This window comes from Hemiscyllium ocellatum, chromosome 2 (assembly GCF_020745735.1).
Source record: "Hemiscyllium ocellatum isolate sHemOce1 chromosome 2, sHemOce1.pat.X.cur, whole genome shotgun sequence".
Lineage (NCBI taxonomy): Eukaryota > Metazoa > Chordata > Chondrichthyes > Orectolobiformes > Hemiscylliidae > Hemiscyllium > Hemiscyllium ocellatum.
In genome coordinates this window covers 91,075,926-91,103,401 of record NC_083402.1, presented here as the reverse complement: position 1 = coordinate 91,103,401, position 27,476 = coordinate 91,075,926, and the positions used below count along the sequence as shown (strand labels likewise).

Sequence of the window (27,476 nt, the reverse complement as noted above, 5' to 3'; positions counted from 1 at the left end):
TGAATGCTCATTCTGTTGTCTAGCTACAATGGTTTGTAAGTATGTAAGTTAGCTACAAATAGCTACAGTGAGTGAAAAATAAAATGAAACCATTGTAGTGATTTTTGAGAAGATGTTTAGCTCAGGTTGATAAGAATGTAAGTTAGCTACAGAGAGCTAACTTACATATTTATCATCAACCTGAGCTAAAATCCTTCTCAAAAAATCACTACAATGGTTTCATTTTAATTATTTTTAATTTTATTATTATTATCTTTAATTTTCTCTAAGGGGTCTGAATAGAAGGTTTTGATTCCACTGAAACTATAACAAGCTCTGATATCTGGTCAGATAGCTCAACTTGCAAGAAATCACTCTCTTTGCCCTTGTCATGGTACCAGTTGATGAATGGATCAATTGATTCCTGCAGCTGCTGTCTGTAGATATCAGCTCCAAACATTAAATTCTGAATTTCACTTTTACATGAAACTGATATTCTAGTACATTCCGTAGCTTATTAGGGTTTTCTTGTGCTTCCTTGTGCAAGCCTAAAGTGTTGACTCTGTGCAACCCCTTATTTTTATTAAATATCTTTATTTGCAGTGATGATGAAATCTAAATAGCATAATTTCATCCTTTGGTTAAAAGATTTAAGTTCAGATTGGACATCTGTAACTTTCCAACTTACTGTGGGAATTTGGTGGTGATCTTCCAGATGTTCTCCATCACTAACAATCAATTCTAATGTGTAAGGGAATTGTAACTTAGTTATTCTATGGGGAGATTCAGCAATGCGGTGGCTGAGTTTTGTTTTGCTTCTGGCTGCGGTTGAGTTTTTATTCCCAACTACACATACCACTTCTTGTGAGAGAATGGCAACCAAAAACATTGAGATGAGTCTCGTGCACTACAGTCCAACTCAAAACTGACTGTCTATTTTACCACCCCGCTGTCACATAAATCAGGTTCTTGTTGTTTGGTGAGGCATTAGCAGCAGAGGTAATCAGCAGCCTGGAGTTTCTATGCATACAGAGCATTTAGCGCTGCACCGACTTTTTGCCTGTGGCTTTCCTTGCCATCTTCAATTATTCATATTAAAAATATATCACTGCTGCTCATCATATTATAGGTTTGCTTATCACAAATTTATCAATGCACCAGGTTTGATAAACATAAACAAAACAGAGGTTTGTTTATTTGAAGCTATGTAACGAGCTTGCTCAACAGACAGATTCACTATAAAGATTCAGTCACTTCTATTACTGGAAAGTATTTCATGCGCCAGAGTAGAGCTATAAGTAACACTCAGCAATAGCTAATGGCCACATGTTCTACTTCCTGATTATTTGCTCATTAGCTCATTCCCTTCTCAATTGATAACACAACAGATCTTCTAAACAAAACCCTACCTTGTTAATCACATGGCTGTTACCTAATAGCTCTGTCAGCCTGATATACTGAATTTAATTGTAGAGGATCATGTCAAGGGTGATTACTATGCTTTTGTTTCATCCTTAGGTTCATCTTCTGCCACATGTTACAGTGATAATAACATTGTCCTTAAATATTTTTTGATGTTTCTTTCAATTCAATTTGATCAACGGAAAACAGAGATAACACAGTAGTGGAATTGATGTTAGATAGGCAAGAATTTAAATAATTGTGACTTGCTGGTTTCTGTGTTGACCAAATAAAGGAGGTTATATAAAAACCAAAAAAACTGCAGATGCTGTAAATCAGAAATAAAAATGGAAATCACTGGAAAAGTTCAGCAGGTCTGGCAGCATCTGTGCAGAGAACTCAGAATTAACATTTCAGGTTGAGTGACCCATCCCTAGAGAGTGGAAGGTTATGTGGTGATCTGCTTAGACATGCTGGCACCATTATTACATTATATGGAGCATGGGATGCGGCTGTTTATGACTTAGTGCAAACATTTCGGTGTTGTTTACCAGTAACTCCACTGGTTGGGACTGAACATTGTGATCAGTTTGGTCAATTCATTGACTGAGTGCTTGAGATGTTTCTAGAAGGGTGATCATGATTTATGATAAAGTTTCCAGAACAAAGGCTTGCTCACGAGAATTCTTTGAGACTACATTTGACAGCCCTGAAGTTGTTTTCAGAAAAAATAAAGAACCATGAGGCAATATCAACACTGAGAGCAAAGTTGATCACTTCACTCAAATTGGGGTGGTATTTGTTTCAAGCCAAACTCAGAGTTAGGGTTAAATGTGAATTTAGTTGAAGTAAATGTTACAATGAAGTGAGTTCAAGTTGAAGTCAATTTAAATGAAGTTACAAGTAAATGCTACAATAAATTCATGTTTTAGATTGAATACTGCTACCCAAGGAATTAAATAAACAAGGGTATGTTTAATTAAAGTCTGCGGAAATGCCCAGTCTTTTGTCTGTCACATAAGGAAAGAACACCTGGGTAAAAGGTTTGAGTATTCCTTTTAGGCAACAAAGTCAACCACATTCAGATGGCACGGCTGTTCACGATATCCACCTTTTGAGTTCTAGCATACAATTAACTTCAAACGCACTTTCAGCCAATTAGGGTTTAACTTTTCAAAGGATGACCCATCTTCAAAATGAATGTTGTGAATTGGAAAAGCAAAAAAAAAACTGGTAAAAATCATTTATGATATCATTTCTCTTTCAAGATGATTCTGACTAGTTAAAATAGGTAGCATTAGTTATAAGTAAGATTCAAATGACAATCTAAAACCGAAATGATGGCATATGTGAATGAAAATAAGAGAAACAGTAAATAGTGAGGAAGTGAAAATAAGAGAATTCAAAGATAGGATGAAGATAACTATTCAGTTTTAAAATGTATTCATTGCTTTCTAAATGTATAATATTGTAGGTTGCTAAAACAGTGTAAAGCCAACCTAGACATCTAATGTGTTTTATTACTGCATTAATAGTATTTATTGCAGTACCACAGTAGGTGAAGTGGAAACACGTTTAAAACAAAATCTCAGTGCAAGAGTTATATCCTGGCAACTGTTGGTCACTTTTAGAAATTTACAAGTTTTTGCAACATATTTTTCCTAAGTTTTATTTTTCATGATTTGTTAAAAAAATTGTATTAAATACGGTACCTGATGCTGCTCCAAAAAATTTATCAAGTCCCTGTATGCAACTGTGTGTTTATGTTTAATGACCAGCTCGTACCAGCGATGGCGCACCTGTGAAATAATCCAAGAATTTAGATTGCATAGGTGAGGTTAAACAAAGATTTATCTAAAACATATACAAAACACAAGTTCACAATTTCAGTAGCTGGGAGCAATGATCACACGCTTAATTTTGCTTTTGTATGTTCACTTTGCTCTCCAATGTAATTCACTTTTGCCAAAATTCTTAAGTTGCAATAATAAACAAAAAACTGGTGCAGGATAACATTTTCATGGTCAGCATCATTACTTTATTGCACACTGCATCACACAAAAAGACATCCAGCAGGTTAATAGAAACTGCATTGCATGAGAGACACAGATAAGGTGAATAGCAAAGTTCTTTTCCCTAGAGTAGGGGAGTCCAAAACTAGAGGGTATAGGCTTAAGGTAAGAGGAGTAATATTTAAAAGGGTTCTGAGGGGCAATGTTTTTATTCAGAGCGTGGTGCCTATATGGAATGAACTGACAGAGAAAGTGATAGAGGTAGGGACAGTTACAACATTTAAAAGAGGGACACAGATAGGAAAGATAGAGAGGGATATGGACCAAATACAAGCAAATGGGACTAATTTAGCTTGGGAAACCTGATCGGCATGGACAAGTTGGACTGAAGGGTGTGTTCCTGTATTCGGTAACTTTATGACTCTACCTTCATTGGGAAAGAAAACTTTGTTAAGGGTAAGAGGCACACTACCGAACAAAACGTGAATTAGCTGCACGAAAGCAGTAGTGGGCACTGATTTGAAGTTTTAAAGACTTTACTAAAGGCTCTGTTCATTTACAGATTTTACAAATTGATGTTACATATTAATAAATGGGATATACATTGATTCAATCCCATGATGTCAAGAAATGGATTAGCAGATTTGATGGGCTGAATGACCTAATTTCTGCTCCTATGCCCTATGGTGTAATGGATACTGACAACAGTCCAGAAACAGTACTTAATACTTGCTCTGTGCCCCTCGCTAAACTGTTGCAGAACAGTTACAGAAATGGTACTCCATTGGTTGAAGTCTTATCCAGAACAAACAAATACAGTTGTGGTTGTTGAAGGTCAATAATGTCAGACCCAGGACATTACAGCACAGGTTCCTCAGCTTAGACATTTTCTACTAAACTGTTCAAAGACATTATTTCACACTGATGAGGGCAGAGTGGTAGACTTGATCTATATGGACTTCAGTAAGGCATTCGACAGGTTTTCCCATAGGAGACTGGTTAGCAAGGTTAAATCTCACGGAATACAGGGAGAACTAGTCGTTTGGACACAGAACTGGCTCGGAGGTAGAAGACAGAGGGTGGTGGTGGAGGTAGCTTTTCAGACTGGAGGCCTGCGACCATTGGAGTACCACAAGGATCAGTGCTTCAGTGCTGGGTTCACTACTTTTTGTCATTTATATAAATGATTTGGATGTGAACGTAGGAGGTATAGTTAGTAAGTTTGCTGATGACACCAATATTGGAGGTGTAGAGGACGGCTAAGAAGGTTACCTCAGATTACAATGGGATCTTGATCAGATGGTCCAATGGGCTGAGGAGTGGCAAATGGAGTTTAATTTAGATAAATGAGAGGTGCTGGATTTTGGAAAAGCAAATCAGAGCAGGATTTATACACTTAACGGTAAGGTCGTGGGGAGTGTTGCTGAACAAAGAGACCTTAGAGTGCAGATTCATAGCTCCTTGAAAGTAGAGTCGCAAATAGATAGGATGGTGAAGAAGGTGTTTGGTATGTTTTCCTTTATTGGTCAGATTATTGAGTACAGGAGTTGGGAGGTCATGTTGTGGCTGTACAGGACATTGGTTAGGCCACTTTTGGAATATTGCGTGAAATTCTGGTCTCCTTCCTGTCAGAAGGATGTTGTGAAACCTGATTTACAAGGATGTTGCCAGGGTTGGAGGATTTGAACTATAGGAAGAGGCTGAATAGGCTGGGGCTGATTTCCCTGGAGCATCGGAGGCTGAGGGGTGACCTTACTGAGGTTTACAAAATTATGGGGGGCATGGATAGGATAAATAGACAAAGTCTCTTCCCTGGGGTGGGGGAGTCCAGAACTAGAGGGCAGAGGTTTAGGGTGAGAGGGGAAAGATATAAAAGGGACCTAAGGGGCAACATTTTCATGCAGAAGTAGTGGTGGAAGTTGGTACAATGGCAACATTTAAAAGGCCCCTGTATGGGTATATGAATGGAAAGGGTTTTGAGGGTTTATGGGACGGCACGGTGGCTCAGTGGTCAGCATGCCGCTTCACAGTGCCAGGGACCCGGGTTCAATTCCAGCCTCGGGCGACAGTCTGTGAGGAGTTAGCACACTCTCCCTGTGCCTGCACGGGTTTCCTCAGGGTGCTCTGATTACCTCACACAATCCAAAAATGTGCAGGTTAGGTGAAATGGCCATGCTAAATTTCCCATAGTGTTCAGGAATGTGCAAGTTAGGTGCAATAGTCAGGGGTAAATATAGGGTAAGGGGAATGGGTCTGGGTGGGTTACTCTTCGGAGGATCGGTGTGGACGTGTTGGGCTGAAGTGCCTGTTTCCGTACTATAGGGATTCTATGTTCAATGATTCCAGGATATGGGCCAGATGCTAGCAACAGGACTAAATTGGGTTCTGATATCTGGTCGGCATGGACGATTTGGATCGAAAGGCCTGTTTCCGTGCTGTACATCTCTATGACTGTATGACATCAGTAGTATGTGGAACCTGAACTTGGACCTCCTGTTTTGAGTAAGTGACATTGGCTCTGCACCATATGAGCCCTTGCGCTCCTCAGATAGCATTCTAGGCCTAACTACCTTCAGCTGATTCCTTTCATCATGGCATCAGAAGCAGGGATACTCGTTGATGATTGCATAAGCGTCACCTTCAGATGTTGAAGCAGTCCATGCCCAAGTGCAGTGAGACCTGGACAATATCCAGATTTAGGCAATTAATGTTGATGCCACAGAAGTTCCAGGCAACGATAATCTCCAATGAGAGATCCTAACCATTACTTCTTGATGTTTAAATGTCATTACATCACTGAAACGCCCACTATGAACATTCTGAGGATTACCATTAACCAGAAGCTGAACTAGACCAGCCATATAAACATTGTAGCTAAGAGCAGATCAGAACCTAGGAATTTTGTGGCAATTAACTCATCTCCTGTCTCTATAAAGCCTGACCTGCAAGGCACAAGTCAAGAGTCTGATAGACTACTCATCACTTGCATGTATGTGTACAACACACTCAAAGTTTAATCCATCCAGAACAAAGCAACCCACTTGATTAGAATCCTATTCACCACCTTTGACATTCACTCTATTCAACACTGGCAATCTAGTAGAAGCACTGCATACTATCTGCAAGATGCAGTACAGCAACTCACCAAACCTCCTTTGATAACACCGACCAAATCCACACCCTCTAACAACTAGAAGGATAAGGGTAGTAGATGCATGTGAGAAACACCACCTTTAAATCTGATGAAAGTCACACTCCAGGCTGTTCCTCCAATGTCACTGGGATAAACTACTGGAACTTCCTTCCTAACAGCACATTATGTGAAATACAATAATTCAAGAAAGCAAGTCACTGACCTTCCTTAATTGCCCTGGAGAAGTTAATGATGCACATATCCCATAAACAAATTGAAAACTAAAATGTTTAATATCTCCAACGATCCAGTCAATGATTTAGAATTTAGCTTAGGTACATTCATAAAAGCTTATTTTAGCGACTGTATCATTGGATTACAGCCAAAAGGAATGATTTTATAAATAAAAAATTACATATCAGGAGCCTCATATTTACTGTTCCTTCTCCAAGTCTTCAAACCACTTTTTAAAATCCAACTGATTTCCCTTTTTTTGTCTTTTTTCCTTCAACAACAATAAAAAAGTGTAACAATACTATGCCTTTAAGAGGTATGTTCTGTCCTGTATCTCCTGCAAGAGAGTATCGTGCTGAAATATCCCCTTTATTCAGACAGTGGGTAAACAGCTTCGAGTTCTCCCTAGGTGTTTTTTTTAAAAGTAAGTCAAAAGAATCATGAATTGGCAGGGTCAGGCACACACAGATTTTAGTTTTGCTTTCAGTTAGGCTTTTGCTGGCAGCTGGAGCTAAAAGCTCAAGTTCTCTGCTGCTAGAGTGACATCTTAGACAGAAAGGCTCCTTCTTAAAAATCCAAAGAGGCATTTTATTTTGGTTTCTTTCTACTGAACTGTTAATATAACTTCCCTGCCATAACTTTTCCTTTTTATTTCAAATATATTTTGAGTATCTTTCTTTTACTGTTGTGCATTACTGTGCTTTTAGCTTAAATTGTTTTCAAGTATCTTTCCATTGTGTACAAGAGTTGGGATGTCAATTTGTGGCTGTACAGTACATTTGACAGGCCATTTTTAGAATATTGTATACAATTCTGGTTGCCCTGCTATAAGAAGGACATTTTCACATTGGAGATTGCTCAGAAAAGATTTACAAGGATGTTGCCAGGACTGGAAGGTTTGAGTTATAAGGATAGGCTAGGCCTCCTTTCACAGATGCGTAGGAAGTTGAGGGGTGACCTTATAGACATTTATAAAATCATGAGGGGCATAGATAAAGTGAGAGGATAAAGATTTAAGAGAGGCTTTAGGACAAATTTTTCACACACAGGGCAGTTCATGTGTGGAATAATCTGCCAAAGGAAGTGGTAGATGCAAGTACAGTTACAACATTTAAAAGGCATGTGGACAGGTACATGAACAGAAAAGGTTTACAGCGGTATGGGCTAAACGCAGGTCAGTGGGACTAGTTTAGCTGGGGAAATCTGATCGGCATGAATGTCATAGAGTCACAGAGATGTACAGCATGGAAACAGACCCTTTGGTCCAACTCTGGCTCAGTGGTGCTGGAAGAGCACAGCAGTTCAGGCAGCATCCAACGAGCAGTGAAATTGACGTTTCGGGCAAAAGCCCTTCATCAGGAATATTGCCCGAAACGTCTATTTCGCTGCTCGTTGGATGCTGCCTGAACTGCTGTGCTCTTCCAGCACCACTGATCCAGAATCTGGTTTCCAGCAACTGCAGTCATTGTTTTTACCTTCGGTCCAACTCGTCTATGCTGACCGAATATCCTAAACTAATCGAGTCCCATTTGTCAGTACTTGGTCCAAATTCCTCTAAACCTTTCCTATTCATCTATCATCCAGATGCCTTTTAAATGTTGTAAATGTATCACTTCCTCTAACCGCTCATTCCATACTGTCTGAGTGAAAACTTTGCCTCTTAGGTCTCTTTTAAATTTTTCCCATCTCACCCTAAACCAATGTACTCTAGTTCTGGGCTCCCCCAATCCAGGGAAAGACCTTGTCTATCTAATCTATCCATGTCCCTCATGATTTCATAAACCATTACAAGGTCACTCCTCAGCCTCCGCAATCCAGGAAAAACAGCCCCAGACTATTCAGCCTCGCCATATAGCTCAAGCCTTCCAATCCTGGCAACATCCTTAGAAATCTTTGCTGAACCCTTTCAAGTTTCACAACATCTTTCCTGTAGGAGGGAGACCTATACTATATTCCAAAAGTGGCCGAGCCAATTTCCTGTATAGCCGCAACATGATGTCCCAACTCCTATCTCAATACACTGACCAATAAAGGAAAGCATACCAAATTGCCTTCTTCACTATCCTATCTACTTGTGACTCAGCTTTCTGTAAATCTGTTTCAATTCTCCTGCCACTTGTCCATAGCCCTCCAAATGTTAATTTAAAAAGTTAAATTGCAAATCTCTTTTTAGAATCTTCATCCAGCTGCCGTTCAGACTGTTCCAGATGCTTAGAACTTACTAAATAAAATAACCTTCACATTTTCACCCTGCATTATTTGCCAATTACCTGAAAGTGGTTACTAAAAATTGTGACAATGTTAATAATTTCTCTGTCTCTTTGCAAATTAAATATCCTGGAAACAAATCTGCTAACTCTCCACAAAAAAGAAATTCCTCTTAATTTTAATTTATTAGACTCAGAGTCACAGAGTACACAGCACAGAAACAGACTCTCCAATCCAAATCATCCATGCCGACTTGATATCCTAAATTAATGTAATTCCATTTGCCAGCACCATGTATCCTGGTGCCTAATTGTTCTTCCAGGATACATGAACATCAACTAGCCACAAAAAGACATGACCCACTATCACTAGTATCCTGACTTACAGACGAAGGAGGACACCATTTTGACTGGAACAACACTTCTATCCTAGGACAAGCCAAACAGAGTCATGCATGAGAATTCTTTGAAGCATGGCATTCCAACTGGAACTCTATCAATAAACACATTGATTTGGACCCTTTCTACCATCCTCTGAGAATAAGAACCAGAAACAACATCACCATTCAAAGAAACCTGAACACATAATTAGAAAGTGGGACATAACACCAGAGGCCAACTGATGATGTTACCTAGTATGGTGAGGAAACATCTGGAAACGAATCTTCCAGCTCAGTGAACAAACACATCCAGAACCTCAATGTGAGCTACAAATTATTTCAAAAATCGCTCAGAATATATTTTAAAATTACTTTCACGGTCAATAATTTTTCATTATGATATCTAATCTTTGTCTAAAAACTCTTTTTGACCATGTACTTTAAAAAAGGTTTGGTAGCACAGCAGTGATTACATTAAATTCTGTAAAATTACTCAGACGATTTTTAATCCCTTAGGTAGACACCTTAATAAAAAACGATAAATCCGGTAGGTGTTCTGTTGTGAAGCAGAAGTTGGAAATTACAGAAAAGATCAATGGTTGAAAAATTATGTAAAAGTTCTCAACTTACCCACAAGAGGAAACAGCCTGTGTTCATCTAGTCTAAACCATTCAGAATCTTATACACTTCAATCAAGTCACCGCTCACTCTTCAAACCCCTAGTGGAAACAAGCCCAGAGTGCAGTGCTGGAAAAGCACAGCAGGTCAGGTAGCATTCGAGGAGCAGGAGAGTCGACGTTTCAGGCAAAAGCCCTTCATCTGATGAAGGGCTTTTGTCTGAAACATCGACTCTCCTACTCCTTGGATGCTGCCTGACCTGCTGTGCTCTTCCAGCACCACACTCTCGACTCTAACCTCCAGCATCTGCAATCCCCACTTTCGCCTGTACACAAGACCAACCTATCTAATCTATGCCCCCTCATTTGTCAAGATAATAATATGTAGCTCCTATTCCCAAAGGTTCTTGCAACCTGCAAAACTCCAAATGATCCAGAATACTCAACTGGTTATGCAACTAATAATGTTTGAAACTGAGAGGTAGTTCAGGCAGAGGACCAGGAATAGGTGGTTCAGCTCCTTGACCTGGTTCTACTATTGAAATAGATCAGGAGCTGAACTGTATCTCAGGTCCATCTACCAACGGTTGATCCATACCTCTCAATACACTTACACATTAGAAGTCTGATTTCCTCAAAAAAAAAATTTGACCAAACATGCACAATTTTGTGGAAATTATCACCTTTTTATAATGCTCAGAGTGATTTTACTCCTGGACTACTTGGCTGTTGAGTTAAGTTTGCACCTTATTATTTGGGATACACTATGAAAGAAAATTGGTTCTAAGGACGGAAAGAAACTTTGGTCGGGTAAAGATGTGGGCTTTATCTGAGTACTGTAGCTGCCATGCTTTACTAGATTTCATATGTCCAAAAGATACAGTAGTTTAAAGGTTGTTGCTGTACCAGTAATCCAGAGACCTGGACTAATCACCCAGGGAACAAAGGTTCAAATGCCTTGATGTCAGTTTGAGAATCTGAATTTGTTAACAGCAAAATCTGAAATGCACCCAAATGGTGAAAGGAATGTTTAAAGTAGGAAACAAAAACAAAAGTTGCTGGAAAAGTTCAGCAGGTTTGGCAGCATTTACGAAGAGAAATCGGAGTTCAGGCAGGGTCACTGGGCCTTTCTTTTCCAGCAACTTCTGTTTTTGTTTCTGATTTACAGCATCTGCAGTTCTTCAGGTTTATGTTTAAGATAAAGATAGGACATGGCTTTCAATGGGAATTTCTTTTCCTGTGCTGGTTCCTTTGATCAGACAGCAAGAGCCGAATCTTACATTTCTTAACTAAGTCCGAGTTGTGTCATGTTTTTTGGAGGGATTTCTACCACAAACCCAAGCAAATTTCTTGATGTATCTAATCAAGCCTGCCCAATTAACTACCTACCCTTCCCCTATGGCATCCCTCAAATCCAATCCCAACTCCATCTTGCCACACACCTTTCTTGGAACAACTCACTACTGCCAGGATATTCTGCCATCCACTCACATGCATTGTGCCCATGCTATCTTTAAAAGTAATGTTAGTCCAGAGCTGTCCCACAATGTTCCTGAGATTTGCCAGGAATATTGCAGACAGGGGAAAATCAGCATCTCTTCACTATTGCTCTATCAAAATCCTGAAACTCCCCCACTAAGGACACTGGGGGTCAACCTAAAGCACATGGATTGCAGCAGTTCAAGAAAGCCACTCACCACCACCATCTCAAGAGCAATGAGGAAAGGGCAGTAAATGCTGGCCAGCCAGTGACACCCAAGTCCCACATGTGAATGAATTTTATTTTTAAATCACTGTTTTAGTAGTCCTGCTGGACAAGGGCATATTCTTCTTCCCTGCTCCATCAGGTTCAGGATGGCGGATTTCCTTTCCTGCAGGACATTAGTGAGAACCAGTTTTACTGACACTGACAGTTGCTGCCATTAATTCACCTTTTTAATTCCAAAAAGTTTTACAATTTCAAATTTTACCATCTGCCATGGTGGGATTTCAATTCATTTTCTCAAGACTAATGATCTGGGATTCTGGATTCCTAATCCAGTGACTTTACCACTACATCATCGACACCTCTTAGTTCATTTCTACAAAGGAAAGATAATGAGATATCTGTACTCCTGAAAACAACGTTACTGCATTAATATTTTTTCAACAATTTGAAGTAGACCATAACTCTCAAAGTACTATTGAGAAACATAAGATTTTGAACAATGTCAAATAAAGCTTTTGAACAACTTGGACAGAAACTTATTTTTTCTCTGCCAAGAGATTGCAAGACTCCATAAACCTTTCTTCCCCATTATATTTAAAACAAGAGTTGATTATTTATAGTGCATTCTAACTTGGCTGGCTTAAATGGCTATACAGCCATCGTTTTAAGCCCTGTGAACTTCATTTTTCCCTTTGGCATAGTTTTTCAAGTGTTGACAAAACAGTTCAGTGGGCCAGTAAATGAATTACCTCTGCATCCTGCTCCCGGAGGCAATAATGCTTCTGAAGCAACTGCAGTGTTCGGAAAGAAAAGGATTTTACTTCCAACAGCAATTCTAGGAGCAATACCAGCTGGTCTGGCAAAAGCTGAAATGTAGAAAGGTATAATGAGAGAACAGTTTATTCATAAATAAAAAAAACAATGTCTGTTTATACACAATGCATTTATATAATGTACATAGTAATTTTGAAGTTATATAAAACAAGTGTACTGTCAGGCACTTATACTTTAACAAATTTCAAAAATTCCACCTTGCTAGAAGTGATTTTTAAAATATTTTCTAAGAACATTGAACACTTTTATGTATTGTACTTATATTAACTTGAAAGCATCTAACTCTTAAAAACTAGATGAGCTAATTGAGAAAATATAGTTTTACATTGTAAGATCCCTTGCACATAAGGCAGAATTATTTTCCAAACAATTCCTACTGCATTGCTCAACATTTTCCCTACATCCTAATTCAAGACACATTTGTTTACACCAAAATCTGAAGGCAGGAACAGGTGCCCTGTTGATAGATCCAGATACAACTTACTAGCTTTGCACGTTACATTCAATATAACACTGCAGGCCAACTATGAAGTAGTGCTTATTTTATGGTACCCATATATGGGGATACAACATCACTTATGCCACTGTGGTTGCCAGAAGTACTATTTAATATGACTGACAGGGTTATCCTTTTAAGGTACTTCAAAGAGTCTTTAGCATTCTAAACTTAACCCAAGCTCACCAGTAAAATCCCATATTACCCTTTTGATCTTGGTAGGGAAAGTATACTTTGCAAGATGTAATGGACTCACTTTTCATTGCCTGGTCATTAAATTTGCAGATTCAACATTCCATATTCCAAAGAACTACCTTCCACATATTTTCACATCATTTTACATTTCACTGTACATCATCTGCCCTCATGGGTTTCTTTTCCACACTGATAGTTTAATAGGACTCTCTTTCAGTGTCCAGGTGTAAAACAAATTAAATCAATAAATTTTGTAAATAGTTAGCGTGTGTGAACTTTTACAAAGGTTGTAACCAAGGTTGATTGTGTATACTTGTACTCATCTTGTAATGAAACTTTAAAGAGTATGAGTCTTTGGTTCCCAAGCCCTATCAAGCACCCTAGCAGACACAAAAAAATTCTCACACCACCTACACCAATTAATTATATTATATTGTGAAGAGATGCATTTCCTGATGAAGGGCTCTGGCCCGAAATGTCGAATTTCCTGTTCCTTGGATGCTGCCTAACCTGCTGTGCTTTAACCAGCAACACATTTTCAGCAAGAGATGCATTTATAGCAAGATAACCATGAAATGTTAAGAGGAAGCATAACAAAGCAATCAAAAGTTCCAAGTTATCTTTCTCCCTCGGTATAGCAACTGGTAAATACATGCACAATTTATATTTAACATAATTTCACGAACTCCCCAGCAGAAGTTACTTCCTAATTCAAGTATATATAACACAAAAAACTCCTGAAAGTAATTTAAAATTATTTCAATTACAAGAAAATAACTCTAAATATATATGAATAATTGCAGCAGCAATAAATGTTTAAAATAACAGTAAACTCCACTTGCCTAACTTAAAACTGTCAAAAACTGGCTCTTGATTAAAATCTCCATTTTATTTCTCGCCTGAGCAGTACAGAGGCAATAATTTCTGTATTGAACAACGGATTTTTACAGGAAGTGGCAAACACAAAAGCAGGTCAATTGGCCCATCTCGTCCACTATGGGCAACAAAGATATGACTGCATTTTCAGGCTTTCACCCATAGCCTTGAAAGCTATGGCAATGCAAGTGAGTATCTAAATACTGCTTAAATGTTACGAGTATTCTAATGCACCCACCCTTTCAGATATTGAGCACCAAACACCCAGCCCCTGCTCAGTGAAAATGGTGTCTTGTCAACAGGGGTGCCACGGTGGCTCAGTGGTGAGCACAGTTGCCTCACAGCACCAGGGTTCCAGGTTTGATTCCAACCTTGGGCTACTGTCTGTGTGGAGTTTGCACATTCTCCCAGTGTCTGCATGGGTTTCTTCTGGGTGCTCCAGTTTCCTCCCACAGTCCAAAGATGTGCAAGTCAAGTGAATTGGCCATGCTAAATTACCCGTAGTGTTAGGTGCATTAGTCAGAGGGAAATGGGTCTAGGTGGGTTACTCTTCGGAGGGCTGGTGTGGACTTGTTGGGCCGAAGGGCCTGTTTCCACACTGTAGGGAATCTGATCTAATCTAAACTAAACTCTCCTTTTTGCCTTCAACTGCTTTTCTTAAATCCATGCCTCTTCATTATTGATTCTTCTACTAACGGAAATGTTTTCTTATCTAGCCAAATCAATGCTCCTCACAATGTTTTACACATCTATGAGGTCCTATTTCAACTGTAACCACTTGAAAGAAAGCAAACTAATCTTTGCTTAGAGCTCAGGCACTCCAGCCCAGATAGCATCGTGGTAAATATTCTCTGCACCCTCTCTCAAACAATCACACCCTTCTCATAATGTGGTGACTAGAAAATATGCAGCATTCCTGTTGTAGTGTCTTACACAATTCTATTATGATTTCCTTGCACTTGCATTTAATACCTTGCCTAATAAATGCAAGTAGCTGAAAATGTGTTGCTGGTTAAAGCACAGCAGGTCAGGCAGCATCCAAGGAACAGGAAATTCGACGTTTCAGGCCAGAGCCCTTCATCAGGATGAAGGGCTCTGGCCTGAAACGTCAAATTTCCTGTTCCTTGGATGCTGCCTGACCTGCTGTGCTTTAACCAGCAACACATTTTCAGCTCTGATCTCCAGCATCTGCAGACCTCACTTTTTACCCTAATAAATGTAAGTAGCCCATATGCCTTAACGATCTATTACCTCCCCTGCTACCTTCAGGGATGTGTGGATATGCACATTAAGTTCCCCCTCATCTTCCGTACTTTCTAGGGGCCGACCATTCACAGTGTAATCTCTTGCCTTGTTAACCTACCCACAATTGAAATTCATACCAGGTTGAATTTTATTTGCATCGTCCAGCCCATTCATATGCTTCTCACTATTTACCACCTTATCAATTTCTGTGTCACCACATACTTCTCGATTGTACCCCCTATAAATGATTACAGTACACGACAAACAGCAAAAGTCCTAGCACTGAGCTTGGTGTAACCCCCAGTAGAAATAGACTTCAAGTCACAGGAACATCCCACTATCACCACCTTCTGCTTCCAGTCTCTTAGCCAATTTTAGAACTAATGCTTCACTTTGCCTTGAAGTCCATAGGCTCCTACTTTCATACCCAGTCCATCACAAAAAATATATTATCCTCATCAACATCCTTGACATTCTGGGTTCTCTGGTTGTAGCCCAACTTTTTGACTTTACAGAAACACCTGTGCCTTGTACTCACACTATTTTCTCTTTGACTGCATCTCACTGCTCTGATACAGTTTATCCGCAAGTTGCTGCTCCCAAGTCTACATGGGCCAAATCATATCTTAGTACAATTAGTCTTTCCTCTGTTTAGAGCTATAATTCGTGGCCTATCCTTATCCTTTGTTTAATGACTACTATAAATTGAACTGAGTTGCAGTCACCATCTTCAAAATGCTTGCCTATTGTTACAACTTCCACCTGTCCCAGTTCAAGTCCAAACATTAGATTGAGAGATGCCCTTTGTCTCTTGGGCTTTCTACGTACGGGCTAAAGCAAACAAACAAACAAACAAACAATCTCCTGGATGCACTTCAAGAATTTTGTTCCCTCTCTACTTTGCAAACTACACTATCCCAGTTAATATTTGGGTAGTTAAAATCCTCAACAATTACTGTCTTATTATTCTGACATTTCTCTGAAATTTGGTTACATATCTGATCCCCTTCTCCATGATTGTTTGGAGGCATAGTGCACATCCAAAGCATGTTTTCCCTTTTTGCGCTTTTTACTACTGTTTACATGGCCTTATTTGATGATCCTTCCAGTCTAGAAGAATGGCCAGGAACCCTGCAAGAACATCAATTATCTTCTCCATTCCATCACATTAGGTGCCACACTCTGCTAACTCACACCAATCCTGCACCCAGCTCCCACTCATGTTCATACTCTAACATTCTCATGATTGCAGGCAACATGTTCCCTCACTCACACTTGGTCCCACCAACCTCCAAACCCTTAATGGCCCTTGTGCTACCTACTCACCTTCCCAAATACTCCACCATCTTTTGAACACCTGCAACAGGACTAACAGTGATGCCGCCTACATTCACCTCACAACAGTTCTTTCTTCTCTCCCAGTACAGGAGGACAAAACAGCCTTTGACACGGGAGAAAGACCCTAGGACTGGTAGAGGGTATCCACCTCCAGGCTCCTTATCTACTACAGGGAGGGAAGACCAGGGTGGTTCTTATAAGCACGTTAATCAAGTTAGAACCAATCCTCATCCCAATGCAATTCTCAGATTAACCCCAATGCCTGGGGTATCCATTGCACACCATTATAACCATTGGTCTTCTGTCCTTTGTGTCTTGAAGGAGCCAGTGGGATGACCACAACATCTGCAGAAAACTGGGCTGCACCACTAGAAGGCACTTCATTGATCTCAGAGGAAGAGAGCTCCAAGACTTCAGAGGAAGCATTGGCTAGGCCACCTCCTGCAATGCCTATCAACTCAGAGACCAAAGCCTCAGTGGGTACATCAGCTTTAGACTTCAGGGAGCAAAGGAAGGTGAATACCTAACTGTTACAGCTTTGTGTCTGGCTGAGGAAGAAATGTCTCTGGCTCCTGAGACTTGGGCACTGCCGGAGGCAGGCACCTGCTCAGCTCCAGGTGACAGTGGAGTCCATTGTGTTGTCAATCAGGAACGTATAATAAGAAACAGTGCAGCAGGCAAGTGTTAGGGAATCAATAGTCCTCACAGCCCAGAGGCTACACTAGTACACTTATCTTTGGAACTCAGCTACCTCAAGCTTGTCAACATCTGGGTGCTTACATGGACAGATTAATGGTTGCCATCAAGAGCCAAATCCAGCATGCTCAGTCTGCTGAATATATACAGACATGCACTTCATCATCCAAGTTGATCTTCATGATCAAAGGCATGGCAAAGGACTGGGGTACCTGGCACTCAACCAAGTACCCTTTCTCCCCTTCCCCCATCCAACCATTGGGGGAAGCCCAGTGAAGTGTCCACATAGGACACTCAATGTGGCCATGCCCTTCATACCCTAATCTGCCAGCCCCTCTCTGATCTTTAGAAGTTCAGCCAAGATGTGTCAGAGTCATACAACACACATACAGGTCCTTCAGTCCAACTTGTCTCGTTCCAACCAGGTTTCCCAAACTAAACTAGTCCCATTTGCTTGTGTTTCACCCATATCCCTTTAAACATTTCCTATTCATGTACCTGTCTAAATGTCTTCTAAATACTGTAACAGTACCTGCATCTACCACTTCCTCTGGTAGTTCGTTCCATATACAAATGACCCTGTGCATGAAAAAGATTGCCTCTCAGGTCCCTTTTAAATCTTGCCCCTCTCACTTTAAAACTATTGCTTCTTTCAGTTGTAAAATTGCTTTCTCGGCAGGTAATCTGCCTCTGGCAAGAAGGCCGATCCAGACACAAAGGATCAAATTCCAAAGCCGATAATCTCTACTGCTAAGCAGGCTTCCTCCACCCAGCTGCAAAACCTGGGACACTCAATGTGGCCATGCTAAGAGAATAAACAAACTGCAGATTGATCCAATCTGTGAGCTCGGTGCCTCCTCCTTCATGTTCATTTTCCTTGCAACAACCTTCCAATATTAATTGCCAATGCACCCCGGAATGCAGATCTACACATCCCAAATGGCCTGCGAGTAGATCAGAGAGGTGCCACGAAGATCATAAAGGTGTGACAACAACTTCCATGGATGAAGGACATGTGTGGTTTCCTGGATCATACATTAAGATGCATGAAAGATCTTTGCAGACAGTGAGCTGAGGTCACCAGATAACTGCTCCGACTTTGATGTCAAGAATTCTCACCATCAAGCTTTCTCACGGTGGGTGGTAGGATGGGAAACAGCATATTAATATTAACAAGCAATAATACCACTTAATTGGAAACTCGCTGCTGCCTAATCAACATCTTGCTCTGATGTCCAGAACTCTCAGAAAAGATGCAAATTATTCCCAACATTGAGACAGGGTTAGTCCAATGTCTCATATATTTCTGCCTTACTTCTTGCCTTGCCCATATTTTTTAATGCCTTGGAAAATTCCACCTCATATGTGAGGTGACAATTTAAATGAAAATATTGCCTACTTCTCAAGGTAAGTGAAATTCTAATACTACTTTTGAGGGAAAAAGACAACAAATGTGATTTCAATACCAGCACTATGAGTCAAACAAGATAACAACCTCAATGTAAATAGCAAAAAAGAAAGGCTTTTGCCTGGACTTCCAGTAAAGTAGATACTATGGACTGGATTTTTACATGTCAATGGGAGTGCCACATAACCATAGTGACACAGAAATTCACATACTGACTGGCATGCTGGTACGATCCTATCCTGAACAATTCAATGGGAGGCAGGATATGGAGCAACAGTGCTACCTGACTGCAATTAGCAAATAGCCAATTAAGGTTCCTTAAAAGGTTCATTAGGACTACTGCCAGAAGCTAACTAGAATTTTTCAGTTGGTTTCCAGGTGCCTTGAAAGCATTGTGAGCTAGGACAGTTGCCTGGAAAGATCAGGATTCCAGCATTTCAGGCAGGCTTTGTATCCCAACCCTTCCTTTTAGTTTCAGCTCTCCAACTTCAAAAGTTCACCCACAGTCTAATCCGATGGCAAGCCTGCCCTCTGACCACAATTGGCGAATTTGAGAAAATCACTGCCAGGGTTCCATTTGAACCAAACATTGAAGTTGTGACAATACTATGGCTTAAAAGGTGCATTTTGTCCTGCTTTTTTTGAAGAGAGGTTTTAAGATAAAGGTGTTGAGCCGCCTATTTGAATCCAATAAAATAAACAGCTCGTGAGGAACTGGCCTTTTTTTGAAAAAAAGTTGGAACAATAAAAGCAGCTTGAATGGGTGGGGTCAAGTTCCCACAGACGAGAATTTTTAGTTTTGTTTTACCAGTAGCAGCAGTTGTACTGCAGCTTCTAAATCCCGCTTCAAGACCCCAACATCGCTCCCTGCTACTCACTCTCTCTCTCGATGTTTCTACTCCTGGATTGGAGAATTGCTCGTCAGAGTATTTTCTAGAATTTGCCTTTGCCAATGGTGTGTTTATGAGTTGTTACTATATTGGAACAGTTGCTGTTTAGTAGTTAAACAATCTATTATTTGGTTATGTTTTCCAATAGTTAAGTTATTCCAAAATCTTCTTTGTTGTATTTTACTTATACTGCATGAATAAAGTATCTTTTGCTTCAGACTAGTATTTTGACCAACGCCTGGCACCTGCTTTTAAAATAAGAAAAAGTTAGAGCCTAAGCTACCTTTTCTTCATATTTCTTTTTATTAGAAGAAGTTTTTATTCTTTTACAATATTATAAAAATATAAAAAAGAAAATCAATAGAACAAAAACATTAACAAGAAACTACCTACTACTCGATAGAACACACCAAAACAATCACCCAAAAAAACCTCACCACGTTGAGATTCAATAAGTAACTGTATTATGCAAATTAGCTTAGGCTGACCCAGATTGCACTAGACCAACTTTCTCCAATTTAGAATGAGTCAGATTAGATAAAATTATCTTGAATTATCTTAACTTAAATTAAATTAAAATTAGACTAAACTAAATTATACCACTCACCACGCCCCCACTGAGGCTCCCACCCACGGGAGCATCAGTTATAAAAACCCGTATTTATCAAGCTTCCTCACCCCAGGGCCCCCAGACTACCAAACCCGGCCCCCATGGCTCTTTAAAGGCCCTGGACAGTATTGCTGACAAGTCGGTATTGATGTAATTTAAAAAGGGCCGCCACATTTTATAGAATGGTTCTGTTTTCTGGCATACCACACTTGTGAGATAATCTTGGGGGATATGCTCCATCATCAATCTACGCCACCCCATGAGGCCCAGGGGTTTTTCTGAGATCCAGTTCATTAGAATGTTCTTCCTTGCACAGGGTGTGAGAATGTGAAATAATCTCTTCCCATGTTCATCCAGCGAGAGCAAATTCAGCAAACCCATAGGAAGGGATACTGGATCCGCCTTAACCTCGATTCCCAGGATCTCCTCCAACTCACTAACTTTGGCACCCCATATCCACGGATCCTGTAATATGACCATAAACAACGTGTAAGGGTGCCTGTGCTATTTTTACATTTAGGACCTCCTGGAGATGCTCCTTTCTGCAACTTTGCTAACTCTTCTGGAGCGTTATGGGCCCTATGAAGAATCTTCAACTGCATAGCTTGTCTTTATTGTATATCAAAATTTTCTTCTCATTCTCCCATATGTTCTCCCATGCTCCAAACAAAATTTCTTCTCCTAGTCCCTGACTCTAGACTCCATTGAGTCTTTCCATATCCTCCAGGGCATCCTCTCTCTGTAAGTGGTATAGAATACCGAACGAGAGTGTGCCCACACACCGGAGCGTTCTTCTTTCTATATCAGCCTTGTAAGGTTGAGCCAAGATCGTGGTCTTTCTCTGTATGTAGTGCCTAATCTGGAAATAATTAAAGAGGTCCCTAACTAGGCAGCCCATATTTGTAACTTGATTGATCAAAAGACATCAATACCTCTCCCTCGAATAAATCTCCCAAATTGGAGCCTCCCTTGATCTCCTATGCCTTAAAGTCAAAGTCCATTGACCCCAGCCTAAATCCTGGAGCTCCAACTAAAGGGGTGAATGGCAAGGTCTTATGCAAATTCCCCTCGCCCTACCACATTATTCTCCAAGCTTTGACCATGTTTAAGATAATCGGGTTTTTATAATGCTCAGCCACGGATTTCATCCTATCCATAAACAGTCAATTAACCAAGGGACACCTTACCTGAGAAGCCTCAATGTCAAGCCATATCGACCCCTTGTGCAACCAGTCACCCACATCTGACTATAGGGCACCTATTTGATATTGCTTTAAATCTGGGAGATCGACCCTCACTCCACCCCATACCCTGCGGGAGCTGCAACTTAGTAAGTTTCATGAGAGGGCGTCTACGACACCAGATGAAGGACCCAAGCCAGCCATTTAACCTCTGCAATACCTGTCTGGGCAGCAACAACGGGAGCATTCTCATATGATATAGTAGCTGAGGAAGAACATATAAGGCTATTCGGCCAAACCATGATGTTGGTAACCCCTCCCACCGCTGCAAGTCCCATTTTATTCTATCAAACAATCGCACAAAGTTAGCTCTGTACAGCTGATGGAAAACGGGGGTAATAAAATACCCAGACAAATAAAACCTTTTTGCAATGATTGAAAGGGAAACTGTGTTCCATCCTCCAGGTCAGGCACTCCCACCAAGCCGCCCATGGGCATAGCTTCCGACTTTGTAAAGGTTATTTTATATCCCAAGAAGCTGCCAAATAATTTAATTTTTTGTATTCGCTGGGGTACGGACCTTTTCGGGTAAGCCAAAAAAATAGGAAAACATCAGTGCAGAGAATAATTGTGTGCTCTCTCATTCCTATCTTTGGTGCCACTATTTCAGGGTTCTTCCGAATGGCCTCTGCCAACAGTTTAATTACTAAGGTAATTAACAGCAGCAAGAGGGGACATCCTTGTCGGCTGCCTCTCCCAATGCTAAAATTATCCGACTTAGCATCGTTTGTAAGAACTGCCACCTTGGGGTCATTATATAGCATTGCCACCCACCTAGTGAAAGCCTCCTCAAGACCAAAGCGTTCTAGGACACCAAAACGATACGGCCACTCCACCTGATCAAATGCCTTTTCCGTGTCCAAGGAGATCGCCAAACCCAGAATTAACCTCTGCTGGCATACATGCACTCTATTCAACACCTTCCTAATGTTATTGGAAGAGCTACAACCCTTAATGAAACCCATCTGGTCTTCTTTTATAATAGTGGGCAGTATCTTTTCCAATCTCAGGGCCAGCCATCTTTGACAGGATTTAAACGAGATAGGTCTGTACAAGGCATAGTCCTCAAGGTCTTTTCCTTTCTTTAAAATGAGGGAGTTATTGGCCTCCCTAAGAGAGGGTGGAAGGCAGTTCTGGTTATAGGGGTGATTATACATTCCCAGGATTGGCTCAGCCAATATAAATTATGAACTCCTTGTAGAATTCACTCAGGAACTCATCTGGGCCAGGTGCTTTGTCACTTTGGAGCTGTCTTACCACCTCTTGCACCTCCTGTGTTATTAAGGGCGCATTTAAAAGGGAGGCTTGCTCTGCAGTTATACCAGGGAGGTCCAAGTTCTTAAAAAAGGATTCCATTCTTGCCACACCATCCTCACAGCTCTCCAACCAGTATAACTCCACATAAAATTTCTGAAAAATAACATTAATCCTTTTCGACTTGTGAGTGTTAATACCAGTTCTCTCCCTAATGGATGCAATGGACTTTAGAGCATTTTTCTTCCTCGCCAGATATCTAGCTGGCTTCTCCTCGTATTCAAATACTTTGCTATGCAAAGGAGGCCTCTCTCTTCTCCACCTACGTAAGTACTGAATTCAGAGCAGCCTGAAGAGCTGTGAACCTTGCAGCTTGACCTCAGACGGGCTGTAGTAATATGCCAACTCGGCTGCTTTTAGCCAGGCCGCAAGCATCTGTTGCTGTTCCCCTCTTTGCCTTTTCCTGGTTGCTAAATATGAGATAATCAAACCCCTTAGGTACACCGTGGCAGTCTCCCAAAGCACCATCAGATTACTGGCCATACCCGAATTGACGTCCCAGAAGGCCCTGAACTCCATTGCGAAGTGCTCTATAAATTTACTATCCTTCAAAAGAAATGGATCCATGCGCCAGTGTTGCGTGGTCTATTCCATTATCCTTAATCTTGACATCCATCCCCTGCCGCATGGTCTGAGACAGCTATGTTTCCAATCCTACAGGATAACACTGAATCCAAACAGACCGGAGGAGCAAAGAACATATCAATTGTTGCAGTTCTGTTCGCTGAGCTGCGAGTTTTTGTTGCAAACGTTTCGTCCCCTTTCTAGGTGACATCCTCAGTGCTTGGGAGCCTCCTGTGAAGCGCTTCTGTGCTGATTCCTCCAGTATTTATAGTGGTTTGAATCTGCCGCTTCCGGTTGTCAGTTGCTGTCCGCTGCAGTGGCCGGTATATTGGGTCTAGGTCGATGTGTCTGTTGTGGATGGCACTCATCCACAAATTCTATCAACAGACACATCGACCTAGACCCTATATACCGGCCACTGCAGCGGACAGCAACTGACAACCGGAAGCGGCAGAGACACACCACTATAAATGCCAGAGGAATCAGCATAGAAGCGCTTCACAGGAGGCTCCCAAGCACTGAGGATGTCACCTAGAAAGGGGACGAAACGTTTGCAACAAAAACTCCCAGCTCGGCGAACAGAACCACAACAACGAGCACCCGAGCTACAAATCTTCTCACAAACTTTGAACATATCAATTCTCATGTGGCACTTGTGCAGGTTGGAGTAGAAGGTAAGATCCCTACCATTAGGGTGGAGACATCGCCACCCATCCACCAGCCCCAACACCCCACACAAGTCCATTAGCTGAGAGTCTACCTGAGACACCCCCGGCATCTTGCCTGCTTCAGGGTCCATGAGATGGTTAAAGTCTCCTCCTATGATTGTACAGCGCACCCCAAGAGCCATTAATTTACATCATTACATCCCGCAGTCCCCTGAGAAGCAGCAGTTTATTCATGGCACGCCGAGTGGAAAAAATCACAGAATTTGTAAGATCTAAAAACTATCCCGACAAATATTATTAGAACTAAAAAACTAACCACTACACTTAACTTAACCAAACAAACATATAAACAACAAACCACTGGAAATTTTCCCCCTCGCCCACAGGGAGTATTTCTTCCAAACCTTACAACCATCCTAGTTCCTTCCAGCTAAGGTCATGCCCCAGACTCAAACAATACCAAGACAAAGAACCTATTATTTACACACATGGGAGTTAACATGTGAGTGTACATCCCCTCCGTACATCGAACCCATTCATCTTCCATAAAAGAAATAACCACCCCTCACCACTGTCCATAATTGTCTTTGCTTTTTTTGTCCCCCCGATCCCAGATCACTTATTTCAAAGAGTCCAAAAGGTTCCTCACTTTTCCTCCTGAATCAAAATTATAAACAGATCCTCCCTGATTAAAGCACAGTACTGCCTGGTATCTCAAAGAGTCTCGGATATTCAAGTCCTTAAGTTCTTCTTGACTTCATCAAAGGATTTCCTCTTCTTGATTATGGCTCCAGAGAAGTCTTGAGAAAACATAATTTCTGATCCTTTGTACACCAGGGCCTGAGAATCTCTCAGGCAAAAGTGAGGATTGCAGATGCTGGAAACCAGAGTCTAGATTAGAGTGGCGCTGGAAAAGCACAGCAGGTCAGGCAGCATCCAAAAAGCAGGAAAATCAATGTTTCGGGCAAAAGCCCTTCATCAGGAATGGGCCTTTGAATCCTCCCACTTTCTCCAGATAAAAGGGGTAGCCATGGGCACCCGTATGGGCCCCAGCTATACCCGTCTCTTTGTCGACTATGTAGAACAATCCGTCTTCCATAATTACACCAGCACCACTCCCCATCTCTTCCTCCACTACAGTGATGACTGCATTGGCGCCACCTCATGCTCCCGCGAGGAGGTTGAGTAGTTCATAACTTGACCGACATAGTCTACCCCGACCAAAAAAAGTCCATTCCTGATGAAGGGCTTTTGCCCCAAACGTCGATTTTCCTGCTCCTCAGATGCTGCCTGACCTGCTGTGCTTTTCCACACCACTCTAATTTAGATCCTGCGAATCTCTTCCCAATAGTCTGAAGGCTTCCGTTATCAGGTGCTTCTCTTTATAACCCTAGAGTCATGCTAGAACTGGGCAGGGGAGCTGATCCGACCCAGACTTGCACATCACAATCTGGTCCGACTCAACCTCCAGCCCCAGAGCTGCAGGAGCCACTGTTCCAGCATGTTAAACCCGTTCTTACCTTCCTCACGCTCCAGGAGCCCGATAATTCATAAGTTCTTCCTTTGACCTCGATTCTCAATGTCGTCAACCTGATCCAACAGAGTCCGAGCCTGGTCTTCCATTGTTCAGATCCATCAAACTCCAAGACTAGATTCTGCTGGTCCAACAGGTTCAACGGCACCGCTGCGGGAGTCAGGACCGTGGCTGAGGGTGCCTCCTACACTAAAGGGAAGTGCCCTGCTTACTGCGATCCTTTGGTTCCTTTTCCTTTATTAGACTTCATCCTATTCCCAGATTGTCAGGATCCAAATTTAAAAGGTTTTAGGCACTTTATATGTTATTTTACGAACTTTTCTTATGAATGACTAGCGAGGGGGGGTGGGTTAAAAAGCCACCTTACTTGGATTTTGATGTGGAACCCCAGAACAGCAGACCTATCAGATTGCCGCCATCTTGGATTGCCCCACAGCTATCTTATTAATATATTTTGAGGGGGTTTGGTCTGTTCCATAACAAAGTCCTACCCACAAAGCAAAGTCTTGCACTGTTTGAGAATTTGTAGTCAAAGAAATTATAAATTTTTAAAAATTAATTCATAATATCAGCTGGGTTTCTGAATGGCAAGTATTGGATCATTAGCTCATGCATCTTTTTCCTTTCTAATATGAAAAGCTCCTTACTCCCATATTATAGGAAAGTGGGATAAAAGGACGTTGTTCCCTTAAGTTGCATTTCTGGTTCATCTCAACTTAAAGAACAAATGTCATTCTTTTAGACAAATATCCTACTTGTCTACATAACTCAAGTAATATATGCTCCCACTTTATTACTTGATTTACGTTCTATTTTTCTTTTATGCTGTTTTATAAAATGATTTGATCAGATGGTACAGTGTACAGGAACACCCAACTGCTTGACATACAAATTGAACTGGGAAATAGCTGGCATTTCATGTAACATGTACAACGTCAAGGTTTCCTTTGTGCTTGGAAAACTCCCTGCTATAACGTTTCTGCAAAGGACATTCTTTGACTGTAACACTGCATGCTTTTAAGTTAGTAGAAGCAGGTTTGAGGGTCTGGATGGCCTCCTCCTGCTATTTATATTACAGGCTCCCACCTGCAAAATGTATCTCAAATACTAGTAACTATTTAAATACTTCACAACTGCAGTTTCTAATTCTTTTATAAATGTACTCAATCTCATCCATCTCATTAAATAATTCAATAATTAGAGACATAATTAAAGACCAAACCCCTTCAAAACACGTGATTCACTCAAATAGTCTCTTATCGCTATTTCTCACAAAATTCCCAAGTTTGTTCCTCTAAGAGCCAAAGATCAATTGCATCTGTTAGAAAAACTGGTCCATTCATTATTTAAACAATGTGGTGTGTAAAACAGCAAACATCTTCATCTCAATCCTCTTATACTTCCATCGGTTTGACCACGTGATCCTAAATCTGTCTCTGGCTTCAGCATGTGTGAGACCATTTTGTGACAGCAGTATATCATCAATGATGGCCTTTTTGAGGAATCTTAAAGCTTATTAAGGGCATTTATGCATCTTTCACAACTGATATATCTATAGTTTAACATTTTCAAGATAGTTTGATATGCTAACCTTTCAGCAGGTTCTATGGCAAATTCAGAACAATGGAAAAAAATAATTATTATTGAATTTTTACAGCAGTAACCAAATGCTTAGTTTTTGTTTTGGGTCTATTTATATCAGGTGCTATGTTCTCTAATTGCACTAATATTTTATTTTGGATACTTATAAATCCCTACGTTATTCAACACTCCCTACTAATGTTTGCATATACTAAGTGGATTCAGAGAAAGGCGAAGACTCAAAGACATAAATAATCTTTTATAAGGACCTTGGAGTGCAGGTTCATAGCTCCTTGAAAGTGGAATCGCAGGTAG

General features: G+C 40.8%; 1 protein-coding gene across 4 annotated transcripts in view; it reads right to left on the bottom strand.

The window, feature by feature from the left end:
- aopep (aminopeptidase O (putative)) overlaps positions 1-27,476 on the bottom strand; it is a 345,719-nt gene that overhangs the window by 24,574 nt on the left and 293,669 nt on the right. For 3 of the 4 annotated variants that reach the window (XM_060838362.1, XM_060838356.1, XM_060838371.1), the window contains exons 14-15: positions 12,421-12,537; positions 3,093-3,179 (exon numbers count right to left, since the gene is read on the bottom strand). In XM_060838362.1, the coding sequence (XP_060694345.1) occupies positions 3,093-3,179; positions 12,421-12,537 (204 nt within the window). The remainder of the gene's footprint in view (positions 1-3,092; positions 3,180-12,420; positions 12,538-27,476) is intronic. The other variant, XM_060838381.1, reaches the window with a different exon arrangement.